We start from the raw sequence: 26,636 nt of genomic DNA, 5'->3' as shown, positions 1-26,636 counted from the left end.
AAAGGCAGCAAGCCAACCTACCGTCCCGCTATACACCTACCTAATACCAAGATCGCTTGCTTTTACAATTCAAACACGTTTCTCCGCACTGATGAGTCCCCCGCTGTTCGTTGACTAGTACACGCGTACACTGAAGCCACTGACCAAAGAACCGCAGCGCACACAAAGTTGCTTGCCAGCCCAACCCGACGGGCCCAGCGGGCTCGGCGGAGGCAACGGCCTCTTGCCGCCGTTCGCAGCACCGGATGTAAACAAACGTTTCGTTTTCAGGCTACGTCAGCCCACTCCACTGCCATGATCGGCTATCCGGTTTTGCCGTCGCGCGGCGACGGAAACCGTTCCGAAAGCGATCTGCTCCGCCGTCGTAAAGCGACGAAAAGCGGCGGTTGGCTCATGGCTTAGCGACGTCGTGTGACGTCGCACGACGTGCTACGCCGCAAGTGGGAAAGTACCCTTAGAAAAAGAACATCTATTCTTGTGATAGAAAGAAGGTAGAATAAAGCTACATCTGGATTACGCAACAGTAAAATTACGAACATTTATGGTCGGGTGAGGGCGAGATGGAAATAACATTGAATGTTGGGTGACAATTGAAACACACGGAACCGTTACAGAACTCCCGCCTGCAAAGTTTCGCCGCACTGATGAAAATTGATAACAGCAGCTTTAAACGTAAACACGAAGGCACAGCTGGAGAAGAAAAGGACCGACACAACGCACTCTCTTGCCGAACAGGCAATTCAAAAAGCTCAGGCTGCGGTTGCTTTTATGTGAAGGCGCACCAGCCACTGACTTCAACGAGGCAGAATGAGTTTTGAAGTCTTTGTGCCGCTACCGCTGTTATACATTGTTTGCATCCGAAAAGAAAGAAGAGGAGGGGGGTAAATGACTTGGGGCGGGAAAAAAGGGAAAGCCGTAGATGGTAAGAGAGGAGAAATGAGAGCAAGTGTGCGGATAGTAGCGGAGGAGCACACGGAAATGTGGCTCGCTTCTAAAAGCGACGAAAAGAGAGTCCGGAGATGAACGAGATAAACCTCGCGCAGCGTTTATGAAGCTTCCAGCGGACAGCTGCATTCGTCTTCCAGGCTTTCTTGGGTGGTCGAGCGGGTTTCCTTTCTTCCGCCGCTCGCGGTCAACTGTTCCGTTTCTAATCATTTCAGAGGCCTGCGATTCCCCCGTTTTATCCAATAGTTGTGCTCTTGTATTTTTTGTGGCGACGCATTTTTTCCTCGTTTCTGCCTCTGTAGTATTTTTTTATGAACCCGCCTAAAGCGTTCTAAATGAGTCGGCGTTAAAGGGAAAGGGTTAATTCTCCCAAAGGCGCCGAGAGTAGAGCGTCGCCCCCTTCGGATCCGGTCTCTCTGTACACCAAGAAAAATAAAGAATAAAATCAATACTCTATTTTTCCCTTCGTCGGTCAGCGTAAGTGACGCTGCTGCGATCGACGAACAGCTTTAATTAAAGGAAATTCAGTTCGCCAGAGAAAATCTGTCACACAGCAGTAATCGCTCTGCTTGCGCAGAACCAACCGCAGGAATCGTAATGATCCCCCGCAATTTTGTTTTGTTTTTAGTCATGCTTAAGGCCTTTGTCTATAAATAAGAAAAGTTTAATGTTATGAGCAAGCGCCATGTGAGTTTCATATTGCCAAGAATTCAATGCGACCCGATAAGGTTCCTTCTGCTCATTCCGTCCACAGCATAGAAGCATAGTCTGGTGCGCGAACAACATTAATCTTCTCCTGACTTCATTTAATATCATCCATGCATCAGTTTGGGCTTCCCCCATGCGATTTTGTAATTGTTTAGAGTGTTCTCTTCTTTCCTCGCTATTATTGAAACCCTTTATGTGCCTCCTTTCATTGCAGGCAAGTCCAGCACGTGCATTACAGAAGCCCGGACCATGTTACTTTCGGGAAATATCATTTCATGCCAGCCTGTTCACTGAGCGTTCTCTTCATCTGATGAAGTGAGACCCGGAAATAAGTGCATAAAAGCTGATCACAGACCTGGTATTCCTGCATTCCAACAGGAGTATAAATGCTTCCCGTTTGTCTCATTTCTAGTTGGGTATACTGCGTATAGCCGGTGAACTCGAGACGAGAACGATTAATTTAAATTTCGGTGTAAGCTCATTCGGTGTTCAGAGCTGTAAGCGGCGAATTTAAGGATTCTGAATTTTACGGGTGCAAGGCATGCGCGCAAGAGGACCAGGAAGATGGAGTAGGAATCTACTGGGCCCTTCTGAGCGCAGTAAAACTACGGGGCGGATCGGGGTGAGCGGGTTTAATTGGCGTGACTCACACGCACGATTCCGAGCTTCCCGCAAAGCCGGCGGAGGCGACAGAACGCAAGACTCTCCACGCCTCGGGGATCCCTAAAGATGCAGATGAGCCCCGAGTGCCACGGGGTCTCCTTTCTTCCGAGATTGCGAGTCACTTGCGACCGCCCCTCGCGACGACGAACTTTCCTGCGCCGCCGCAAGTAGGGGACAAGAAAAGAGGATTGCAGCTTGGTGGCTGGGGAATCGGGATAATACCGGGCTCATTACAGGGGCCCATTTAGGTCGCGCTCCGCGGCCGCAGAAATGCGTTTCTGAGGACGCAATTTTGAGGGAGAGGAGAGGAAGGAGAGTGAAAGAGAGTGGTTCGTTGAAGCCCTCTTCCAAGCAGTACGAGCTTCTCAAGTGGAGCTGTGCCGTTTGCATAATGAGAAGTTCAAGTTATCCTTCCTCCGAATGCATACTGAAGAGAACGCGGAGCACGACCTGCTCCCGTAATTGGCGCCGTGGCGCGCTCTGATTTTACAACATGCAGTCGTGCAGATTTAAGTGGTATAGTTGACATACCTTATAAGAATCGGTTGAAAAGTTCGACGCGTTTGTTTTTCACAATAAAAATTTTTGTTTTTTATGTAGTGCTCTACTTTCGGTGTAAGCTGCAATTTTGAAGCCTGGGGAGGGCTTAATAAACCTCAAAAAAACATTTTTTCCAGTTTCTTTTGCTTTTCTTATCTTGGGTTAGTTAGGAGCAGTGGTAGCGCCGCCAGACAAGTTCCCTCCTCAGCCGCAGGGGCCGGACTGCCACTGGGAACCTGGATTTACCCGACTAGTAAAGACTCCATTGGCTGTTTTCATTAAACGTTTATTCAATAAGTCAATTAACAGGTGTTATCCGATACATCCCCTCTGTTGCTTTATAACAGCCGCGAATAATTTGGAGCTTTCAATTCAGCAAATTCGAATTTTGACTCCTCTGTCCTGTCTTGTAGCCGCGCGATTCGGGGCATTTTATTTTTTTACGTACGGCGTTAACCGCACCTGAGTTCTTTTAGAAGAGCGTGCAAAAGATCAGGTGCAACGACATCGCTCTGTAATTAAGAAAAAAAGCAAGGGGAAATAAAGCACAACATCAGAGGCGAAAGCACAACTTCGCTAAAACGGGGTGGGGGGGGGGGGGGGAGTGTTTAATGAACTAAAGACATTCTTTTATTTTCGGTGGATTTTTGGGCGCTTTCATTTCGCTTAGAATGTTCACTTGATTAGAAGCGTGTGAATAGTTTCATTATACACGCACAAAACGCTTATTTACAAAAAGCAAAATGCGGGCATCTGCCCTACGCGCACAAAAATAGTGACACGGAGTAAGATGGCACCCCGGCTGCACCCACTTTACTGCGCTTCCGCACCTGAAGTGTGGATGCCTCTTAATTATGTTCAAATTGTCGCACTGTGCCGCCAGACACGTTTTTACCTCCATTCTGCTGGGCACCAGGCAATAAGCCAGCGGAGGTGGGCACTTTCCTCGCCAGACCGGAGCGGTTTGCTTCGCAGGATGGGTCTCCCTAATGCAGCCGGGTTAAATTAAGACGCGCCGCTTTACCTTGATATAACTTGAGTTCCTGCATTTACGCGTGGAGACGTCACTCGACCGTTGCGGTCAATGAGGGAAACTTTTATGTTCATACTTTTTTCTGTGTCGGGTTTTAACAGCTGGCCGGCAGCTTTAAATGGTCGTCCCTTGACAGGCTCGTCCGGGCGTTCTTTGGCACAGCGACTGACATTCTCTCGAATATTTTTGGTTTTAAATTTGCGTGTTTATACAACGATTCATTATTTTCAAAATTTCTACTTCTTTTTTGAGAAAGTGTTTCTCAATACTGTGTACAGACTGTCGAGATTTCTCACTGTACAGATAAAGACAGAGAAACATTACACGTAAACCAATGTAAACGTGCACACTTCAGGGGGGGGGGGGGGGGTTACTTAAAGAACTACAGATTTTGCTGCTGGCTGTCTCATGACATTACCAGTGCGAGCAAAGGGGGTGCTTTCAAAGAACGCCAAAAACCAAGTTACCCGTATCTCTGAACGCACAGTTCAATACATAGAAGATATAAAAAGTAAAAATATTTCAATGTTCTTTATCTTCAACACTTTATCTAAGCTCTATATGCCCATGTTTTTTGAGAGAATGCGTGTGCGAACTGGACATACCATGCGAATAATAATGCGCTGTAACGAAAGCCTCGGTTCCATATCAACAAATACACAAATAAGCGCCCCTAAGTGCGTGCAGTATGTCTTGCTTGTTAATGGATCAACTATGTGTGCTAATTAAAACACGTAACCATACTAAAAAGAAAAAAAATCGTTATCTTTCTCTCACTACTGCGCCAAAGGCAATGGTAACCCGGTAAGTGCCGAGCATAGCTCCGTGTCTACTTTGAAAGCTCTCATTACTCACTTATTTTACACTTGCGATTAAACATTTTCTCTGGCATGCTGAATACACGTACGGTATTAATTTTGGCAGCTCCGTCCTGTGTACTCAGCACTCATATGGGGATTACGTTCTTGATCTCAGCTTTTGCCTTGGCGTATAATTGAAAGGAAGAATCAAAAGCTTAAGGAATGCATAATTCCCACTTGCATTAAAACTCTGTCGTACTAATGAATACTTCATCCGATTAGCAAAGGAAACCATTCGCGCATTGCTGTAATACGGGATTCCAAGTTACAGTTCAACGAAAGTAATAGCGAAGACCACACGAGAAGTCCGACCCACCCGCATGGGTGCACCCATGAATTTCGCTTGTGAGGGTGGTGGAGGCAGGAATGGATGGGGATAAAAAAAATTAACGTAAGGTTTTGTTCTGGCAACCACGGATACATTCCTGTTTGGAAAAAGTTGTTGCAATTTCTACGGTTTTGGAAACCCGCTTTTATTCGAAATAATCCCCATATTTCTCAAAGTCGACCCTGCTCTTGCTTGTACTGTTATTGATTGATTGATTGATTGATCGATATTGATCGATCGATCGATCGATCGATCGATTGATTGATTGATTGATTGATTGATTGATTGATTGATTGATTGATTGATTTATTGATTGATTGATTGATTGATTGATTGATTGATTGATTGATTGATTGATTGATTTATTTATTTCTATTTTATGACACTTATTGTGTATGTTATGCCTTTTCCGGAGCAGACATTGTACTTCAGAGATTCTCTTGGTTGTAAATGCCATCTTGATAAAATGGTCTTTATGCCTAATAACGCTTCACCGTCCTTGTAGTCTTTGTGGGTCAACTGTGCGTATTCGCTCATTCTTTATTCTTGACACAAACACTGCTTTTTTTGTTATAACATCAGTTTGTTTCTGGGAAAGTTTGCTGTGTTGTATGCATTCCCCCCCTCCCCCCCCATCAAACTGTAATGCCCTCACTGGAGGATTTTGAAAGCGTTTATACTAACAAATAAATTCTGTCCACAAAATTCTCAAATGCACTAGTTTGATGACGCTGAGGTCGCCTAAATTTCTCTTAGCGCCTCGATATTGGGTGATCGGTATGCCTTGTACTTCCTCCACGCGTGAGGCCCCATTTTATTTTAGCATTAGTAGCTTGAGATTTTATACTTCCTGAGAACGCATCATCAGCGGTGATTGTAGCAGCGCGTGTCCAATAAAAGTTGTTAGCTAAATATTTGCCCGTTAGTTACCATCGTAAAGTTTTTAGTAAGCCCCTGATTCATTGCCTTTTCATGCATCGTTTCTTCTGTACACTTTAGGGCGATGCATCGGGTCCCAAGCGTGTCAGCACCGAAGACGCGGGGCGCGTGTGTTCTGACCAGCTCCAAAGCCCACGGGCTGGAGCGGACACGCGGGGCAATATTACCGAGAGAAATGTTGTCGTGACGCGCGCGCGGGCGCGCAATTGGATCTCTTCGGCGAGGCGAGCAGCAGCCCTGCGGGGGACGATGACTCGCGGTCTGCAGGCGTATTAAGACGCGTCGGCTGCATCCTAATACGCAGGAGGCAGGTGCCGCGATGGCATGCGGGGCAGCGGCCAGGCGCTGGAGATCGACAGGAATGACGACTACACGACGGCGGCAGCCCTCCGAGACGTAAGCAATAATAAAATGCAGCCTGGGCGATGAAAACGAAGGGGAAAAAAAAAGAATCGCCATCAACGCCGGCCTCCAGCGGGATGCTGACACCACTCCAATCAGCCTGCTTCGAGGACGACTGCGGCTGGACGCCCCACGGCGACAGGCACGCTTCGTTCCAATGTACAACGCTCCCTTCCTTCATCTCCGTCTTTCTCTCTCGCTGGTATATATTCAATATTGCCGACGACGTGGTGGTTTCTGGGGCACGCGGAATGTCTGGCGTGGATCCAATGCGTGAGCGGGTGCTGTGGCATCGGATGTGCAGCACGCCAGAGGCCATCGCTTGCCACGGGCAGAGCTGGGCTGTACGTCACATCTAGATGGGACGACAGTTAGCGTGCGGGGCTGGCACTGCATGTCCGGCTGCTTGGAAGCCGCTCTCAGGGTGACAGGCTGCTCATAGCCGTGAACCGGTCACGAAGAACTGTTTGGCTTTTTGTGGACTCTTGAAGAGCTCTTCCCTCTCTCACGTGTCTAGAAACGTGCTCTTGTAAGATGTCACGAATGAATGAGACTCTGGCTACCTAAAAATGGACTAAATTTTGAACCCGGGAGTATTTGCCGCAAGTACAGCCGGGAAAAAAATTCTCTAGTACGCGCTCCAACTCCCAAATGCCACTTCCGTGCGGTACTGGGGTACAACACCTTGTTTTCGGTTCGTTAATAATTCACCCAATGGTCACGAACCGTCTTCTGCGGAAGGTTGCCGCCAAGTAAACCCTACATTACCCTTCCTAGGTGATATTACCCTCAAGAGGCTTTTTGTCACCTTTACAACAGTGCGCGAAGTACATGTCTATAGCGCAGCATTTGGTACCGCCGGCATTCCACTGCCTTGGCCTAAAGTAACTAAAGTAAAGGGTTGCTGAGTAAATGTTTTGCAGTAGCGATGTCGTCTGCGAGGGAGCATGTGCCGCGGTGCTGGTAATACTTCTCTAAACGAAACTTTTTTTTCTTTTGCGCGCGCGTGTGTGTACGGCGCGACTGCGACTGCATAAAAATGATTGGATATTGTAAGACGCTAGGAAGCGAAAAATGTTTTAAAATAACATAAGCCAGTCCGCATCCATGAAGGTGGATGGCCAGCAAAGGCTTTTTACAACACGGCATAGAGGTAGCACAGAGTTTAGGGAACAAGAATGGGCAATTTCCATAGATTGGTTATGAGGTTCAACGCACCGTCGCTACACAGGCGATACAGCGAACCGTAGTGGAAGGATCCGGATTAATTTTGACCACCTGGGGTCCTTTCACGAGCCCCGAAATCTCAAACACACGGGCGTTTTCGCTTTTCGCCTGCAATAAAAAGCGGTTTTTATTTTTCACTCGAGAGTTGACGGTGGCATTGCCCAAGAAAGACACACACACACACACCTTTATTTTGACTCTAAAGATGTTGCAAATGGTGCCCATTGGTAAATAATGCACTCAAAATTCACATTCAACTTTTTAGACGCAGAAGCTTGAAGTATAAACCACGTTTTTTTTATCTTTAAAACAGTGCTATTGTTAAATAATTTACTCAAATTACATATCCAAGCGATGAGATGCATAAGATCCAGATCGAAGACAGGTTTTGGACGGCGTGCAATTCTGGCAGCGTGATAATAGCAGACGCCGGGACATTCGTTTTCGAACGCCTCACGCTTCAAAGTACGTTGGACCTAAGGAGTGTTTCATCCCGGAGATAAAACACACATGAAACCCCAGCCATATCATCGCTTAAAAATTTTATAATACATATATCGGCAACCTGGCTTTTTTTTTTTTCATTCGCATGGTGTTCTTAGCACCTTTTGCAAGCTGAATAACTCAAGCACAGCAACGCACCGGTCACCGGTGTTGCCCCAGACGAATGTACAAAGGGCTTGTGTTGCTGCCGTGCGGTGTCATAACCACTCTTCCAGCAGCGACCAAGAATTATGATTGATGCTGGTCTGGCGACCGACGACGGTGCCAGGGGGATTCCCGGCAGGAGTTATTTGTCTGCGCGACGTTTATGGCCGCTGCTCCCGCTGTTGTCTTCATAAACCACTCCCTCCGTGCCAGTGAGTGATTTATGCCCTTGCGTTCACCCGGTTTGACCGATGCGACGCGCGTTATGGGCGAGTGCGGGGAGCTGCAACCGAGGGTTTCTTGTTTTCGACACCCGCCAATGCCTGTTGTTCGTCGCTCGCACGCCGTGTCGCTATGATACGACGTCATTTTATGAGTTAAACTTGTTTTTTTTTATATCCCAAGCTGCTAAAAGACGACCAAGGACCCGTCTGCAAATTTCAGTTAGGTTGTAACAAAATCGAAAGCGTGGTGAGTGGGTGCGTTTGCAGTGCACACTGTCGCTGCGCGGAGTGCACGACTTAGACACAGTCCTTATGTATTCTTCCCTGCTTCTGAGTCCCGTGCCTCGATCGCTAACCACAACAACCTACAAGGTTGCGAAAGCATGGTGTCGGCCTACAAACAGAAGAAGGAAGCAGTTAAGTGACGCTATCTCGAAATGAGGCAGTCTATTAAGAACAGAAGCGAGGAAAATAGGTCAAAACGAACCTAATGCGATCAAATATAACCCTTCAAATTCAGCGTTAAATACGGGTTAAGGATATATGTACCCGGCATTTACAAAGATATTTTGTCCCAACAACAAGAACGTTGCGCTAGCGTTAAAGAATGTAACTTCTGCTTCTTCGGCGCTTTGGTGCACTGCTTCCTCTGGTGTCCCGCTTGCTCTGCTTTTCTGCTTCCTTGGCGCTCGAAAATTGTACAGTCATAGACAAACTAAGCGCGATCATAAAAATATGAACCGGAGCACACAAATAGTGCAATTTGTTTCCAGGAAAGTCAAATTGACGCGTTGCCTAATTACTGAGAACCAGTTGGGCTTGTTGGTACATAGTTAAAATGGTTGCAGCGCAAAAACGACGGCGGACGAGTGAGGAACAAACGGGACGAGCGCTAACTTTCAACTAACTTTCAAAAAGAGTTGAAAGTTAGCGCTCGTCCCGTTTGTTCCTCACTCGTCCGTCGTCGTTTTTGCACTGCAACCATTTTGCCTAATTACAGTAACAAAGCTGCAAAATTTGGCTTTCCAAATATATCGATAGCCGCCATTATTTGACATATGCGAACAGTATGTCGCGTTTTCACGTTTTCTGGTTCACATTTTCATGTTAGCATTTCGTTTGTTTATGCCTGTACTTTGCGCTGCCAGTGGCGTTCCCGAGGGGCTTAGCATGGGTTGCGAAACGACAGCCCTAATGGTGCTCTCTGGTACTTTGAATTGAAATTCTAGGAAGTTTAATAAATGTGCCATGTCCGGTCAATTTATATTATGGGTATAGACAGCTGAGTCAATTGGTCCAGGTTCATACATTATTTTGAGGAATTAAATGGTTGTCTTTATTATAGGCGGAGTTTGAGGGGAAAAACAGCGCGAATGACGATGATGGAGTCAAACGAGTCAATCCGCTAAGCAGAATTAAAGATACCGCAGCTCTTGAGCAGCGAATTGGGTATCGCTGTCCGCGTTGTTGAAATTAAAGTGTTGCGTGCACTCCGAGCTTAACCCAAATGTTTTTATTGGCTAAGACCGCAATATCAAGGAAAGTACAGTTGTAAATGACTAATATACACGATCCAGAATCGTCAGCATAGTTGGCGAATGTTAGCCCGTCTAAGCCTACATGCCACACAAGTGAGTCTGTTCAGAATAATGCCATTCCTAGATCCCACACTGCCTCCGACGCTGACCAGAAAACAATGCCACAGCTCCCTTCCCCACTGCCTTCTCCTTCCATCGTCTATTATCCGTGTACACCGGGGCTCATCGTGTGTGCGTGCTGTGGACAGTGCGAAATGGCCCGCTGAGGTTGGAGATATATCCTGCCGACGGGGTCGTCATGGCAACAGCGATTTGTGGCCGAGGCCGAAGGGGAACACGGCTCGCCCAGTTGAGGGCATCGACGCAAAGGCTGCGCAGAGCGTGCAGCGAAATCCGGGAAACGAGGCGCGTAATACGAGTTAGAAGATCGGGACTCTACCTATTCATGAGAGGCGAACGCGCGATTTGCGGGCTTTATAGCGGACTCCCTATTCTGACTCGCTTTCGGGCCCTGCAATCTCAGGTTTCCGTGCGCATTGAAGGCCGTCAAAGGAAGCGAATCGGCCCGCCAAAGCAAGCTTCGAGTGACGCGTCCTTTCTGCCCGTTCTTCGCCTTTTGCTACCGGTTCCTCCACGAAAGACTCTCGGCAGGGGCTTCCTTTTGCAGGCGTGCCGTTGACGAGGTGCTCGAGCCACGGGGAAGTTGTTTACTCTAGCGCGGAAATGAGAAGCGAATTCGTTTGGGAGGAGAAAGTATCACGTGACGAACCGTTGTTCGGTGCTTCCGCCCACGGATATCTACGATAGCAGATTGAGAAGCACGCCAGAGCCAGTTCTTTGTTAGTACAAGTGTTGAAATGAGACCAAGGCCTTGACATAATGAAATCGCGTTCGCTCTGTTTTTTTCGTTTTTATTCGTTCGTTCGTTCGTTCGTTCGTTCGTTCGTTCGTTCGTTCGTTCGTTCGTTCGTTCGTTCGTTCGTTCGTTCGTTCGTTCGTTCGTTCGTTCGTTCGTTCGTTCGTTCGTTCGTTCGTTCGTTTGTTTGTTTGTTTGTTTGTTTGTTTGTTTGTTTGTTTGTTTGTTTGTTTGTTTGTTTGTTTGTTTGTTTGTTTGTTTGTTTGTTTGTTTGTTTGTTTGTTTGTTTGTTTGTTTGTTTGTTTGTTTGTTTGTTTGTTTGTTTGTTTGTTTGTTTGTTTGTTTGTTTGTTTGTTTGTTTGTTTGTTTGTTTGTTTGTTTGTTTGTTTGTTTGTTTGTTTGTTTGTTTGTTTGTTTGTTTGTTTGTTTGTTTGTTTGTTTGTTTGTTTGTTTGTTTGTTTGTTTGTTTGTTTGTTTGTTTGTTTGTTTGTTTGTTTGTTTGTTTGTTTGTTTGTTTGTTTGTTTGTTTGTTTGTTTGTTTGTTTGTTTGTTTGTTTGTTTGTTTGTTTGTTTGTTTGTTTGTTTGTTTGTTTGTTTGTTTGTTTGCCTCACCACAGCTTCGGGGAATCTACAACAAACAACGGAAAGGAAAGGGAAGCATTTGACTTTTACTTGAGGTCAAACGAGGAACTGGGCATGAATTAGTATAAGGTATGCCCAGTCGCGATGTAAAGATTGCTGCTCATAAAGTTTGTATTATCGGTGCCGTACATTCTGAACACGCACAAACTACACAAAAATAAATTGTCGCCCTCTTCATAGTACCTTTAACAAGCAGCGTGCACTGGTGCTCAAGCTTGGGGATGTACGGGAACGTACGGAGGTGGCTCTACCCACACAGCGGGGAGACAGGAATTTCGTTCCAAAGCCCCAACGCTTATTGTCGTTTGTCTTCAGCCGGACTCCGCAGAATTTCGCGGTGAGTTAGCGCACGCATTGGGGGAATCGGTTGAAGGCCATGCAGTTCCTGCAATGCTGCACCCTTGTGAAACGCATAACCAGAGCCCTTCAATAATTTGAAGTAATTAATACCTTGAAAAGCATCAAAATACTCTGGCTTAGCAAAGAAATAGCGGTCTCCATAGCGCCACAGAACAACGCTGCGGCATCAAACAAAATGGAAGTGTATATCAGGAAAGTTGAAGCACGATCAGAGACACAGTCAACGCCGAGAAGATTCATGGCGAGATGCTGGCGGCGTACAACTACATTGCCCCAGCTTATCACCCTTTAGTGAAGTGACGCAGGCAATTTCAATGCGGTCGAAAAAGACTCGACGGCGAAGAAAGGAGTAACAGACTTCCGCATTAACATAATAATGATAAGGGGCAAGTTTTAGTTGAGTTTTAAGCAGGCGTAGTTTTACCTCTTTAATTCGATTTTTTGACCAACTGGCGGTCTTGAAGCACAGAGATCTGTAATTTTACGAGTGCCCGCTTTTCTTCAGGCAGCGTCTGCTCACTCTATACACGTTATCCCCGCTTAGAACTATGTTTTTCGACATGAGCACGAGCTTTGTCATGCGCCTCCTCAGTCACGCCAGCTCGAAATTCAGTCACGCCAGTCTCAGCTCAGACCAGAGAGAAGCGCCTTAACTTGGTCTCGGCAAGGAACGTACGTCAGCTGCCAATCAATGCGCGACCCGATGAGCCGATGGGCTTGGCCCCTTCTATCGCCGCGCTCATGCATCAATGTCAGCGACAGGGGACATGTTGTGTTCCGGCCGGTTGCCGCAGGCTACGCGCGGGCGCGCCGCCATCTTAGCTAACCGAGCATCGCTAAAGCGGGTGACGTCCGTTCTCTCACTCTCAATCGCCTATCGGTTTTATCCTTGTGCGAGGAAGGCAAGGGGAGAACGCGTGCGTGTTAAAAAAGAAACTGCACAACGGTAGAAGGCCTTACAATTTCGCAAGCTCGCTTTAGAGCTATTTGTTTGTGGCTGCACTGTTGTGCTGCCACTCACGAAGACACATGTTCAAACCCTGCAAATGTGGTAATTTTTATAAGGGTAAAAAGATGATTTGTGTCGAAACCTCCGCACACGTTAAGGATCTCCTCGTGATATCAGTTAATCCGTTGCCCCCCGCCACTCTACGCTATATAACCCAAGTGTAGCATTAGAGCGTAAAACCCCAAAACTCGATTTTTTTTTTTGTTCAAAACACGATTGTTTGTTTCTACGACCCGCTTGTAACAAGCTTAATATCTAGCAACCACACAACGCTCCCGCTTCTAAGTTGGCCGATGCTGGTTTGTCTGTGGAACGAGGAAAGCACGCCGGTGTGTGAATTAGGTGGGTTATTTATAGCCGCGTTCCGTATAGGCTGCATCATTAGCAGCCTGCCGCACGCACCGAAATCAATGAAAGGAGCGAGCAATATCGGCAGAAGACCCGTGACCGTATACCCGCATGAACCCGCTGGGGAAGAAAGTCTAGAAAGAGAGGGGAGATAGAGAGAGAGAGAGAAAGAGGGCAGAAGAGCTCACCACAGAAGATGACCAGGCCCGGAAAAGGCTGCATGGCGACCGCCCTCCGGTAGTTAAAGATCCCGTGCTCCGCTCAGGGCCGACTTGAATCCATGACGAATAAGTGCTTAGTATGCATGGGAAACTTGCACTTGTTTCTGCGATTTGGCAGTCACAGTATCTTTTTTTTCTTTGTCAGTGCTGTCCGTCAAGCAGAAGCCCTGCGCACACGAATGGAAAAAACCCGCTGAGGGAAATTGGCAATGCTTGTCGCCGGGGCATTTTCCAAAGGTAATAAACGACAATATACAACAATACCGACACTACGGCTTACCTTAAACAAAAAGAAGAGCAAAACACGCATTGCAATAAGTTTACATCACCATGAAATACACCCAAAGACAGCGCAAGAGGCACTCATCTCGCTTGAATGTCTAATGGGAACACTACTGTCACACAGGTGCAAAGTCAAAATGTTTAGAAAGCTATTTAAATTTATTACATGCTAAACGTGTTTTCATGTTGGTACAAAAGGAAGGGCGCTGTTTTAATGCCCATGCCTATGAGACGGGGCTATATGCGCTGCACAGAACCCCAGGCCATGGATTTTTTTTATTAGTAAAGTTTATCAACAAAAACCCTGCGACATTCAATTGTACACTTTGCGGCGTTGAATTGGAGAAAAATGCTTGCACGTTTTAACTCGAAAGAGGTGCTTACGTGTTCTGAGAGCTTTTTTGTATCGCGTCTCTGTGAGAAATACTCCGAACACTGATGAGAACCCAACCCGCGACCTCCTGCCTAGAAGTGAAATGCCTTGGGCAAAGAGTCACATTGAAAGCCTCATCCCTCAGTACCCTTTAGTAAACAAATGTGGTCGCAGCTAGAGAAGTAATGGGTGATTTCTGAGCTGGCTCGAATGTCGTGATAAGAACTGTTAAAGAATAGGCGAAAGCTAACGAAACGCGATCGTGCACATTCGAATTACCCCGAGCTGTGTTGAATGTAAAATTAATACGAAACCTATAAAACGAACTCAATTCAAATGGTCGCATAGTAGGAGTGAGTACACCTATCAATTTCCTTTCCAGTTCGCTGATAGGAAGGCTTAAACTCGCGTTTGCTAGTTTGTGGCTGTTGCAAGATTTTTCTGTTTGTAGGTAGCTTGGGAAAGGCCACAAGAACAAAATGCTTGTGCGACGTACGGGGTGTCGATATAACATTTTCAAGTTTTAAAGACTTCAGTAGATAGTCTTCGATGTAGAATTACAACTCCTGCCCTGCAAAAGTGTAAGCAAGGCTATGGTAAAACGCAAAGCTGTTCAGTTATCTTTACAGAGACTCTCAATAAACAAGCTGTAGGATAAAAACAATAAACGGCTTGGGAGTGAACCTTGTTGTTCTTTCTAAAATAGCTCCCACTTTATCTTTTCTCTTTTTTAAAAGGCACTTTTGCGAACCTATCTGTTGCAGGTTCAGGTGGACGAACTTATCGAGAGTCCATATTTCGTTCGCAATTTTTAAAGAAATGCTCTTGTTGTCTTGCACGCGTTAGTTTGTTTATAGGCTCAGCCCATATCTTGCTGTGAGCCCTGTCTTTTTTCTTACACTGACACACTTTGACTCAACATGTTCGAAGGCGGCAAATTCTCCGCATTTTTTTTATCATTCTATATTCTCATGTAACCCTGTACATCGTCCCCAAAGCGTTTCATTAAAGGTTGAAAGGCCGAACTTTAACGTGGGTAAGGGGAGCGAAAGAAGTTGATCTAACTTGCGGAACTTAACTGCTACTAACAATGATCGTCAAAGAGTTGAAAAGACCCCAGAGGAGCCCTTGGTGGCAGCACCCTTCAGAAGTTTATTTCAGCCACTGCGTTCGCAGAATGAAGACCCTTAGAAAACGATTACCCCAAGATTGTGCGGAACCACGCTATAGTGCGGTAGAAGGTGAAGCACGCCAGTTATGTCGTTTCACGCTACGGCAGACTTTGAGGGTCGGCCGGCAAAGCCAGGGACCGCGAGATTCAAGCGTGTCAGCGCCGCGGAGAAGGAAGGGTGGGACGCGGGCGCAGAGGCTCGTGTGTAAGCCGAGGAATTCCGAAAGCAGTGCTCGACTCATCGTCGTCGTCCAGGAGGGGCAGGGAGGGGACCGGGGGACGAGGGAACGTGACTAGGTGTTGGCGTTTCCTTGCCGAAGAACCCCGCCCGTTTTAACTTTATTTCCCTCGTGTAGGAGCCGTTATGGGCACAGCGCCAGTGCAGCTCATTAATTTCGGCGCTCTCAAAAAACGACCCATCCGCGGCCGCGAGCCAGGGAGGTCGCGACGGTGCGTACCATGCTATTGCGGAGGTGACCTCTCTCCACCCCCCCCCCCCCCCCCTTTTTGTGCTCGTCCCCTCTCTCTTCTTGCGCCTTTCATTTGCCCAGCCGATATGGGTCTCGGTCCTCGACAGCACGACGACACCGCGGCCGGCATGGTGTGTGGCGGCCGAGGACGAAGCTGCACACTTCACCAGATTAAGGGGCGGCCACGAGCGATCGCTCGCGTGGCCGAATTCTTCAACAATTTTTCTCTCTTAGCTGCCTTCGTGTCAAACTTTTTCTCCCTTTTTTTTCTTTTTATTCACCTAGCGAGTGATCCTTGGATCAGAAACCGCAGGGCCAGGCGCGAGCAAAATGCAAAACAGCGGAACTGGCAGTTTAAAGGCTAAAAATAGCCGCTACGAGAGGAAAAAATAATTTCTAGGGGTTTTACGCACCGACGCTACACCCGGACTGTGTGGCGCAACGCTGTGGAGAACTACGGATGAACTTAGACGGCCTGGGCATCTATTACGCGTACATGAATCCCTACAGACGGACGTTTTCGTTATTCGCCTCCTTCGCAAGAACAACCGCTGCGGCCTCGATCCTACCGGCGTCCTTAGGCTCAGCAGCACGACGCCTTATTCACTGAGCCATCGGGGCGGTTTAAAACCTTTAGAGTGACATATAACTATACCTGGTAAAGGAGAGATGTTAAAGAGACAACTTCGGTGTTTCTAGCTACGACATTTTCGTAGCGATGTAACTGCTTAGCTAGAAAACAATCTTTCTATTTCACATGAAGTTTATTGACTACACAATCCCTTGCTTCCCTCTTATTATTTCACTCAGCTACCAACGTAAAAGCGGAACGGTGGCTTCTGTAGAATGAATGAGGTTCTATTACAGTCCACTCTAAGCTGAAGCGGGAGTTTTTACTCCGCATTTCTTTACGACGTCACCTCTGCACTGACAACGGTTGTACATTCATGGACAGCATAAGCTGAATAAGAAAAAAATAACAACGGACTACCGATACTGGTGACACGGCCCAGCCACAAGAACTGTAATCTGCGACGTGATGAAACATGTGTCCGAGAGTTTCCTTCGTTATTGCCATGCGGGTCGGCCCGTGTCGTCTGCTGCACAATGGATCTTTCTGCTACCACGCGCGTGTTGCGTCCGATTTCGTCGCTTATCCGAAATTACTTTTAGGTACGCGCGACATTGTGGCCGCTTCTCGAGAAAAAAAGGTTAGAAACTGTCGTGGAAGGTCAGTCAGCAAATGTGTTTCAGGTGCCGTGGTGTCCCGTTTATATTCATTTCTGCCGGTTACGCCATATAAAAAGATCGGCTTAACGCGAAAAAAGGTTTCCAGATTACGTAAATCGCAGAAAACGCAAGCGTGAAAATTGCTCAGTAGTGTAGTAGATGAAACCGGTCGCCTCGCACGGCAGTGACGAAGAGAACTCTCGAACATTTGTTTTATCTCGTCGCAGCTTCTGTACTCGTGGCTAGGCCGTGCCACCAGTAAATGCCATCTGCCGTTATTTTGTTTTCAGCTTAGGGTGTCCATTACTGCACAAGTGCTGAAACGTTTACGAATCAATTTTTACCATCACCAAAAGCAATGTTTGCTCTACCGTCGACAAGTAGCTGGTCAGTCTCTGCATCGATTAGGAGTATCGACAGCAATCGAAGGGTACGCAGGGGGGGAGATCTGTAGTTCGAGCGATCCTAATATATAAGATCACACGCTGCATGCCAAGGCAATCGCAGCATGCCGGCCGATCGAAAGGGCTGACATTAAGCTTTGTAACGTATACGCCATGTATCCGTCCCCCGGGAAGGACTGTCTAGCGAACGGCTGGGGTTCCATGGTTAAGGAGAGCTTGCAAAGCGCCTTTGGTGAGGAAGTTGTGTAACAGTCAGAACTTGCGGACGTGCATAGCACGGCATAATAATTCTACGCTTAGTGTTGGCCACAAAAAGGCATCGGAAATAGATATGTCACATCCCCGGACACGACATCTTTGTGTACAAACTCTTCAACGTACGCGCAAGCGCAATCAAGTCGCTATAGGGAACCACAGACCGATGAAATGTTTAGTTGATTTGAGTAACCAGGCGTTTCGAAGCTCTGTCTGCATTTCTTTCGATAACCAACGGTCTGGTTTGCTGAGAGATAAACAACCTGAGCTAGCATATCTCTTTGCCGTTTCCCTTTCATTTTTTGGGGTGTTGAAGGGAAGGTCACAAAGTAGGGCCCGCATTTCCCGAAAGCGTGTTCTCATTGGAGTTTACTTTTGTCGCGACATTAGAAGCCAGCGAGGAAAAATATTTCTAAAGCTATCTTTCTGCGGTGTCGTCCAGGCAAGTCGCGGAACAAGCCCGCCGTGTTGTCCGCCCTTCAAAAAACGACCAAGGATGTGCTGCCACCGGCTGAATCAGTAAAAACAGAAAAAAAAACGCCTAAGTTGCCAAGAAATGAAATTTCCGGTAGCCGTACCACGGTAACTATCTGATTGCTCTAATAATCGCTGACTTTTTTTGGTTGCTCTAATAATCGCCTCTCACTTTTGCATATACGTACATATATGCGGTAGTAGTAAGTACGTACGGCAGGCTCGCAAGTTCACCCGCATGCACTCTTGAAGTGCGTTTGTACAGCGAAAAGAAACACTTTAACGAAATCGAAACTGTAACAAAGCCCACCGCCTTTAGTGACGCATTGTTTTTCCTTATGTTTGCTAACTAAGATTTGCCTATATTGACAGGCTCCGGCTCCCCCCTCACGCCCCCCCCCCTCTTAGCAAAGATCCCACACACGTTTATTTTACATTTACTTCTCACTGCCTGTGCGATTGTTTCATGAACACCTTCCGACAAGCTCCAGTAATCCAGCTTCACAATGCGGTTCGAATTTTGATGTTGGCAATTGTAGTACGGGAACATGCAATTGTAGTACGAAAACATGCAATTGTAGTACGAAAACATGCGCCTCAATAGATGTCTTCCCACTTCTGTCATTGTCTGTGTAGATGAGCAACTGCTGCTGCTGCTACTACTGCTGCTGCTGCTGCTGCTGCTGCTGCAACTGGTGTATTTGTATTCACGGCAGTCTACTCTGCTGGTATATGCCAACCTCATTTTAAAATTCACCGTTTCTTTGGCATCCTGCAGATGGAACCATGTGTTCGCACCGTCTCCTGTTTCTCGTCCTTTGTCTTCTGTTTCCCACTGGTAACCAAGCCCTGTAAAGCGTGCTTTGTCTGTAAGACACTCTTGCAAGCTAGAAAGCCAACTTCCAGGACGCGCTTTTATACAGGATAGAGTTGTTTGGTTTAAAAACGCGAAAATTTTGCCCTGTCTCTCTGTAGGTCCGTCTGTCTGCCTGTCCCTCAATTCAGCCTACCGGGGAAAAGTCAGAAGCATACTTGAATGACTCGTTTATATTGACAGAACCGATCGAGACCCCTGGAAATGCTGGCATTGCCTATGACCCTATTATCTACACGCAAAAAAACTTCAGGTGGACTTGAGGTAGAATATACGTATTTCACCGCCAGTTTTCCCGTTATTTTATTTAGAAATGCATGTTGAGTTGTGTTTTACGATAGCAAGAGAAATAAACTGACCGCGGAAAAAATACGACGCGTTAGAAATGGCGCACAAAGGATCCAGCCCGCGCGAGGTGAAAGCAAGCACAAAAAGAACACGACTCTCGCTCGGGCTGTTCTAGGCAGAACAAAAAAAAACAATAAAGAAAAAAACTTCGCGCTGTCCGAGTAGAAGGCCTGGGTTCAGTGCGAAGGCGGTAATATTGAATTGCATTAAACAAGCATCCATGCAACTTATCACGAGAGGAGTCAGACAGGGAGCGGAGGGCGGAGAGCGGGCAAGGCGGAAGGAGCTGCATACGACTGCCGTTTTTCGACGGCATTTGCAGTAAAGAAAGTGAATCGCGGATAATTTTTTGAACCATTCTTACGAGTAGTACTTTTAAGGAACACTAAAGGAACACTAAACGCGTGATCTTCAACTGTAAGATCACGCGTACCGTAGCCCTCTCAGCTTTTCTTTGACATCCAACGATGATTTGTTTGCTGAGGAACAGGTATTTACAGCTGGAATTTCTGTTTCTCGTTTCCCTTCTGTGTATTTGTGAAAATACCGGGCACATTACAAAGCGGCCAGAGCGAGCTAATCCCGGTACTACTCTACCGTAGCCATCTTCGTGAAAGCGTGTCCTAATTGGCTGGCATTTATTGACGGAAACGGAGACGTCGGCGAAGGTTTAGTACGAATGTGCAGAACCTGGGGCCACCTGGGAGCAGGTTTTTAAAATACCTATGCAGTTATGCATGCGGCAGTGGTCGTCAGTAGGTGCGGTAGGCTCTCACGTTCACTCGCATGCATGCATCTTTTGACTGCGCTTGCGCGCAAAGCGAAGCATTTCAACGAAATCAAAACTGAAACTCGGCCTACCATCTGGGTTGTGGCATCATATTTTATGTTGTGTGCTTGCTGTGGTTTACGTCTTTTCAAAAGCTGGTAACCAACAAAAGGTCCAGCATGCATTCATTTCACATTTGCACATCCCTATGTCTCCGTGTTCGCTCCACAAAAACGCTTAGGCAAGCTGCCGCTCTACCAATCCCGTTTCACCATGCATTTGTGGTTTGTGATGTCACAAGGTGTTCTGCGAAAAAGTGGATGGGGCATGGACACGTGGTTTTACGCTTTTGGCATTTAGTGTGTTAATAAGAAACTGCTGCTACTACGAGTGGTGCATTTGCATTCGCGACATTATAATCTACCGGTATAAGCAAACTTGCTTTACAGTTTATTGTTCGTTTAACGTGTTCATCACAATCAACAGCGACACTATTTCCAATCTTATCTATGAACGTAAACACTGCCGTTATCATTGCATGCATTCCAGATTACCTCAGCAGAAACAGCCGTGTTGATTCCGTCGTCCCAGCTGACGCCCATCGAAAGGATCTTTTAATGACGCGTTTAGATGGGCTCTGTTCGAGGATTCGCGTCGCGTATTTATAAAGCATGCCAGTTTAGTACTGCTCCTTTAAATATTCCGCATGCAATAAACACCGCGATGTTGTCAAGTTAAGTACGACAACCACATAATAAAAAAAGTTACTTAGTGTTAACGCACGTTTTATCTTGAGCGCGCAACATGGGCAATAATACACGTAGTAATGAATTGCTACATATTCGTTTAACGGGCACCGGAAGTGCAGACGAAGCGCACTGGCAAAGCACTGGCTCCTACTGGAGAGACCCACGATCAAATCTCATACAAACTCAAACGTTTTTTATTTAATCTTTTTCAATACTGGACAACAACGACACAGACTCTGCGCATAAGGCGGCACTTAAGGTATTCACCTTAAAAAAGCACCGTGAACCCAACCAGCGAACCCAACCAGCGACGGCCAGCGCATGGTGTGAGGCCCCATTTACAGACATCTGCAAAACCTTGAAAGCTTCAACGCTAAAAAATTGGAGCTGAGCTCTTCATGAGCAAGTCTTGGAATCCACGAAATGCAAAAGTCAATCTCAAGACCGAGAAAGAGAGCAAGCGAGCAAGTTGAGGATGTCCCCCCTCCCCCCTCCTGCATCTGCACCAACGAGACGCAAAGGAAACAAACCACCATACCGTCAAAGCCAGTAACGAAGCTCGAGCGTGTTCGAACGCCGCATGGTTCGAAGATGCATCGCCTTCTTTTCTCTCTACTACCCAAACTGTTCGTTTCATGGATTTCGCAATCTCACCAAGTCAAAGTTATTCCCCCGCAGCCAAGCGGGACCTCTCCCACTAACCTTGCTTACAATCCGGGCATCCTCCACTTCCTTGTTGTTAGAGATTACCCACCGACCGCCCTTCCAATTCCCCCGTTTTCATCATCTCATTCTCACGATTTTATTGTCCCGTTACTCGTTCTGACACGCATGACTAAGAACACAAGAGGTAAGCGTATACAGGCCCACCCATATCCGTCCTGCGTCTCTTCAGAGTTCCTGACATATACATCCCAATTTTTATTACTCACTCACCTTGACCGGTGTATGAATATTCACTGGTATAACTGTGTGGTGCCCCCGCCATGATGGCTTGATGGGTAAATCCAAGGACGTGGGCTTAATCTGAGTCACAGGAGCTTTATTTTTTAGGGGGGCGAAAAACGAAAAATCCTGCGTGTCGAGCTTTCAGCCCCGTTCAAAGAGCCCCATGGGGTCAGGAGCCCTCTTTTACGGCGCACCTCATATTCCAGGAGTAATTTTGACGCGTGAAACACTCATAATATGAATACAGCCGTGTACTCCAGCTTCCTGCGCGCCTTGAATTCTCGGCGCTCATCAGTGTAGAATTTGCCGTGCCGCCGAACGAAAAAACTTCAGCCGGACAGTGTGTCGCAGCCGGACAACGTAGTAAGGAGGAGGGGTAAAACTAACGGAAATGCTTGGAGGTTAGCCAAGTGTAGGTTCCCGTTTGCTTCCCTGCATTGGGGTAGTATGGCTCAAGGGATAAAAGAGAGAGCAGGCTAAACGGAGGCGATAGGATTAGGAATGCGCGGACTCATAGTGCAATAAACACACAAAGACGTGGGCATAAAGCAGGCACAGGACGAAAAGCGCTTCGCACACTGCTGTAGAGCACTGCACGAGCCCGGGCCGGCCCGAAAGCCCGGGCCCGACCCGGCCCGCGGGCCGGGCCGGGCCGCCCGAAGTCGATTATTGGCGGGCCCGGGCCGGGCCCGGGCTCAATGCCGCGGGCCCGGGCCGGGCTCGGGCTCGACGCCGTGGGCCCGGGCCGGGCTCGGGCTTGAATTCATAGTCACGGCCGTTAATAGGTTCGACGTGAAGTGTAGAAAAGAGCATCAAAATGAATATTCTTAGTTTATTTTTGCGCGCTTCTTGCTGTTAGTTGTACGCATTGTTTTAAAAACGTGTTTTGCTAGGTCTTATGGTCACTATACTGCAATTTTAATGATATTTCTTGTACAGCATCAAGATTTTCTATTTTGTTGTATAACATACCAAAGTTACGATTACAAGGAATGCCCAAGAGGGGAGGGACTTAATTCAGACATTCTGGAGCTGTGCACCTATGTCTATGTATGTACACGTGTGTTTTAGATGCCGCACCAATCAAAATGCGGGTGCCATGGTCGGGAATCAAACTTGCGTTACAGAGAAACACCACCTCTTAACATCCACTCCAGGGAAAATATTTCAACGCGCTTACATACTCGTTGGTTCAAATGCGGATCGAAAAATATCAGCAATACCAACTTGTGACCGAGACAACCACTTGAAGTTGCCAAGAGTCTGGTCATCAAAGGTGATGATGTCTCTCGTGTAAGAATACGAGCTGTTATTACGCCGATGTGGCGTGAACTGCAGACGGTGCTAGCTAAACTATGTGCACTTTTAAACCCTCATTTTTTGCGTTTCAGTTCATGGCGTGCTTGTACAGACTAGATGCTCCGTCTGATCGCCCGGAATATAAAAAACAAACTTTCTTTAGCGTCAAAGACCGGGCCTGGTCACACACGCGCGGGCCTTCCCTAGGCCAAAAAATAAATTACCGGGCCGGGCCGGGCCCGGGCCAGGCCCATTTATGAATGCCCGGGCCCGGACCGGGCTCGAGCTAGGTGTTACGGGCCCGGGTCGGGCTCGGGCTTCGCGAAGCGGGCTCGGGCCGGGCTCGGGCCTTAAAATCAGGCCCGTGCAGTGCTCTACACTGCTGCACTGCTACCGAAATACGGTGCGCCATTAGTGGCCTGCTGGCGCAAGTTTTGGCATTGCTTTTGTTACAGAGTGCGTATTAAAGAGCTTTGACCAGGAAGGTAAATGGTAAGGACTACCGAAAAGGTAGGAGCTATTTGCAGCACTGTGCTTATCGTTTCGGTATTTTACACCTCAAAACTTTTAAGCATAAACTCAAGGTGAACAAAAAACCTAGTCCCTTCAAAACTATGCTTCCCAGCAAAAAAAAATGAAAGAAGCAATAACAGCAACTGGACCAACAATAATGGTACCAGGGCTATGCGTCATCAGTTTCCCTCGTAGCTTTTTCCACTTCTCCACTTCCAGCATGAAGTGTCACAAATTGTCATATAACACGTTTTTGATTTTTAATCAACACTGTAATAGCTTCGTTGGCTATTAAGCCTCTTTAGAGAATGCAAAACTACGCAAAGTACGGGACAAGGAAGAACAACAGGACGAAGATCTGACTAATAGTCGGCGCTTTTTCCTGTTGTTTTTTCTTGTCCCGTCCTTTGCGCTGTTTTGCTGTCTTTAATAGGTGCTAACCGGCCCAAAGTTTCATGTTGTGGAAGTATCAGCCTCTTTCATTAACTTTGTTAGGACGCCCTCTCTAAAGGCAAACCTTGGCGACAGAACAGATGAGAAACTCTGGTACTAAAAAATGAGGCAAGTTAGCGAAAGGAAATACAGATAAATTCTAAACTAAGCACCCCCAACCGCACAAGATAACTACATTTTAGACTAATTAAAACTTCCCTAACTCTCCCGTCTTCGTCTCTCTTTTATTCAAACAACGGAGGTTTCAATTTCCCAAACAGGTGACACTCTAGTGTTTTACATTTCGCTGGACCATCAGCTCAGCGTTAAATCCTTTGTGCATGTGCGTCAACCAGCCATACGAGGTTTGCCACTAATCTCCAGAGAGCAGCCCGTAATCTCCGAAGTGAGCCGTTGCGATACCCGCGGTGTTAGCGCAGGCTGCGTCACGCTCCGTGAACTTAGCGCGGTGTTAACATCGTCCACTGATTCCAATTGTCCCAGTTGTTTGTTTATTGGTGCCGACAGTGAACAGCGCGTAAAAGGGCACATCGTCATTGTTATATTCTTTAACGTTTTACGGTGAACAGTTGCAGGGCTTATGACACGCCACGTGGGCTGCTCTTTGATATCAATTAAGAAAATGAAGAGCCGCTCTGATTGCTTTTGGGGCCTATTACATAAATTGGCTTGGAGTATGGCGAGAGAACATCCCTGGATTGTTCCACCACGCTGAGCATGAGAGTTTGTCCAACTAACTAGTGAGATAGAAAAGTCCATAATCGGGCTCAAACTCTTCCGCACTGCGAAGTTTGTAATCGTCTGGCGTAAATCTAAATTAATATTGGGATTTTGTGTGCCGAAGCTGCTGCTGGCATGTGACGCCCTCCTAAGTAGTGTCGAATGGGTATTTTTTGCTTGACAGAATGACAGTGTGCGCAGGTTTTTTCGGACACAAGGCACTGGTTGTTCGGGTAAATAAAACAACCTCAGCTGCGAACTGTGTACGACAAATAATTTTATGAAACCTTAGGATGTTCCCGATGCAGTGTCAACTGAAAAGAGCAGCTCATGATGTATGTATAGTGCGGTGACTAGTAACATTGAGGTTGAACTTGGTTCATCTAAGAAAAAATCAATAACCAAATTCCCTTCATGTTAAAGCAGACCGAACACCAGAGCTTCAGGTCTAAACCAGTAGCTTAAATCGCCGGTAGTCTCTATATTTACATTGTTATATTTTCAAACTTTAGAAATAGTTTGGTTGGGGTTGAGAAAGTTTATTTTGAGACTCGTGATGTGGGAGCTGTCCCTTATTCCACAAAACCATGAGACGACCATGCTCTCTCAGCTGTGGAGACAGGAGTTGTTGGGCATTCACGCCCAGTACAAGTACTACCAGAAACGTTGATAGCAAGACGAGAAATCAAAGAGAATAGAAGAAGCGAGTGGTGGCTTGCGAAATTTATCCTTAAGACGACCGGTATTCAGAGACAGCGATATCCGTGCCTAAAGTTCTTAAACGGCTGTCTTTTTAACAAATTCATTGTGCCATAGCACCATGCCGATCGCTAATCAAAAGGAGATGCAGACTGACGTTTTGGCTGCTCTAAGAAAAATGTTAAAAACCAACTTGGCACACATTTTATTTTCCGCACGGCCAGGCTAGTAGGAATTGAAAAGGGAGTGATTATTCACGCTTTCCTGCTCTCTTAATAGCTCCTCTCAAGAGCTCCTGGTGTTACGTTTTTGACGGTGTTTTCCCGTAGAGCCCCGCGTGACCCAAACCCCCAAATTCAAGAAGACCTGGCCCGCCTGGCCGAAGGCACCGGAGCCCTGCCGAAAAGGGGCCCTGCTGCCCGACGGACGACGGAGAAGACGGCGCCGGCCTAATCGCCCCAGCTGTGGCCAAATAAAGTTCTGTCTGTCTGTCTGTCCCGTAGAGCTCGAAGGGATTCCGGCGCAACATTTTGCCCAGTGTCTTTCACGTCTAAGCGCACGCACATCACCGGTGGCCGGTTATGTTTGCTCGGGTAAGGGGAGGGGGTGGCGTGAGCGAGCAACCAGGCATCACGCGCTCACCAATGACACGCCGGTTGTGCTGGTGGGAGATTTAAACGCGGACGTCTGACGGCCCTCTGCAACCTTACTGCTGTCCCTCATGGTCGAGCGGTTTGGGTCGGTGTGTTACACAGGCAGTAAGATGCTTACTACGCGGGAGGGAAACGGACAGCGCCATGTTTGTCCGCTGGAACAAAACTCGATACCTTCCTAGCTTCATTCAGCTGCATGGGTAGAAAAGTACGCTCAAACGTAATTACAAACAAGCGTGTTTTGTTTCGTGCTCTGATTGGGCTGCGCCGAGCTTCGCTGGTCATCCTTCTGCACAGAGTGATAGGGCACTGAATTTTTTAACACGAAAGTGTTTTATGCCCGGGTACACCAACGTCTCATCGGCGTCATTTCCGTCACGGAAATGACATCACCAGAAAAAGTTCCGTTGACGGGGCTCCGCCCGGATTCGAACCACAAACTCTCTCGCCACAACCGGAGC

General features: G+C 47.1%; 1 protein-coding gene across 1 annotated transcript in view; it reads right to left on the bottom strand.

The window, feature by feature from the left end:
• LOC144173991 (cell adhesion molecule Dscam1-like) overlaps positions 1-13,633 on the bottom strand; it is a 184,800-nt gene extending 171,167 nt beyond the window's left edge. Inside the window, exon 1 of the mRNA XM_077702387.1 lies at positions 13,459-13,633. Within this exon, the coding sequence (XP_077558513.1) occupies positions 13,459-13,492 (34 nt within the window). The 5' untranslated portion in view covers positions 13,493-13,633. The remainder of the gene's footprint in view (positions 1-13,458) is intronic.
• Between the last annotated feature and the right edge of the window lie 13,003 nt (positions 13,634-26,636).

Source organism: Haemaphysalis longicornis, unplaced genomic scaffold, assembly GCF_048455015.1.
Source record: "Haemaphysalis longicornis isolate Haplotype H1 unplaced genomic scaffold, Haemaphysalis longicornis Haplotype H1 scaffold_3, whole genome shotgun sequence".
Classification (NCBI taxonomy): domain Eukaryota; kingdom Metazoa; phylum Arthropoda; class Arachnida; order Ixodida; family Ixodidae; genus Haemaphysalis; species Haemaphysalis longicornis.
This window is presented reverse-complemented; position numbering and strand designations above follow the sequence as displayed.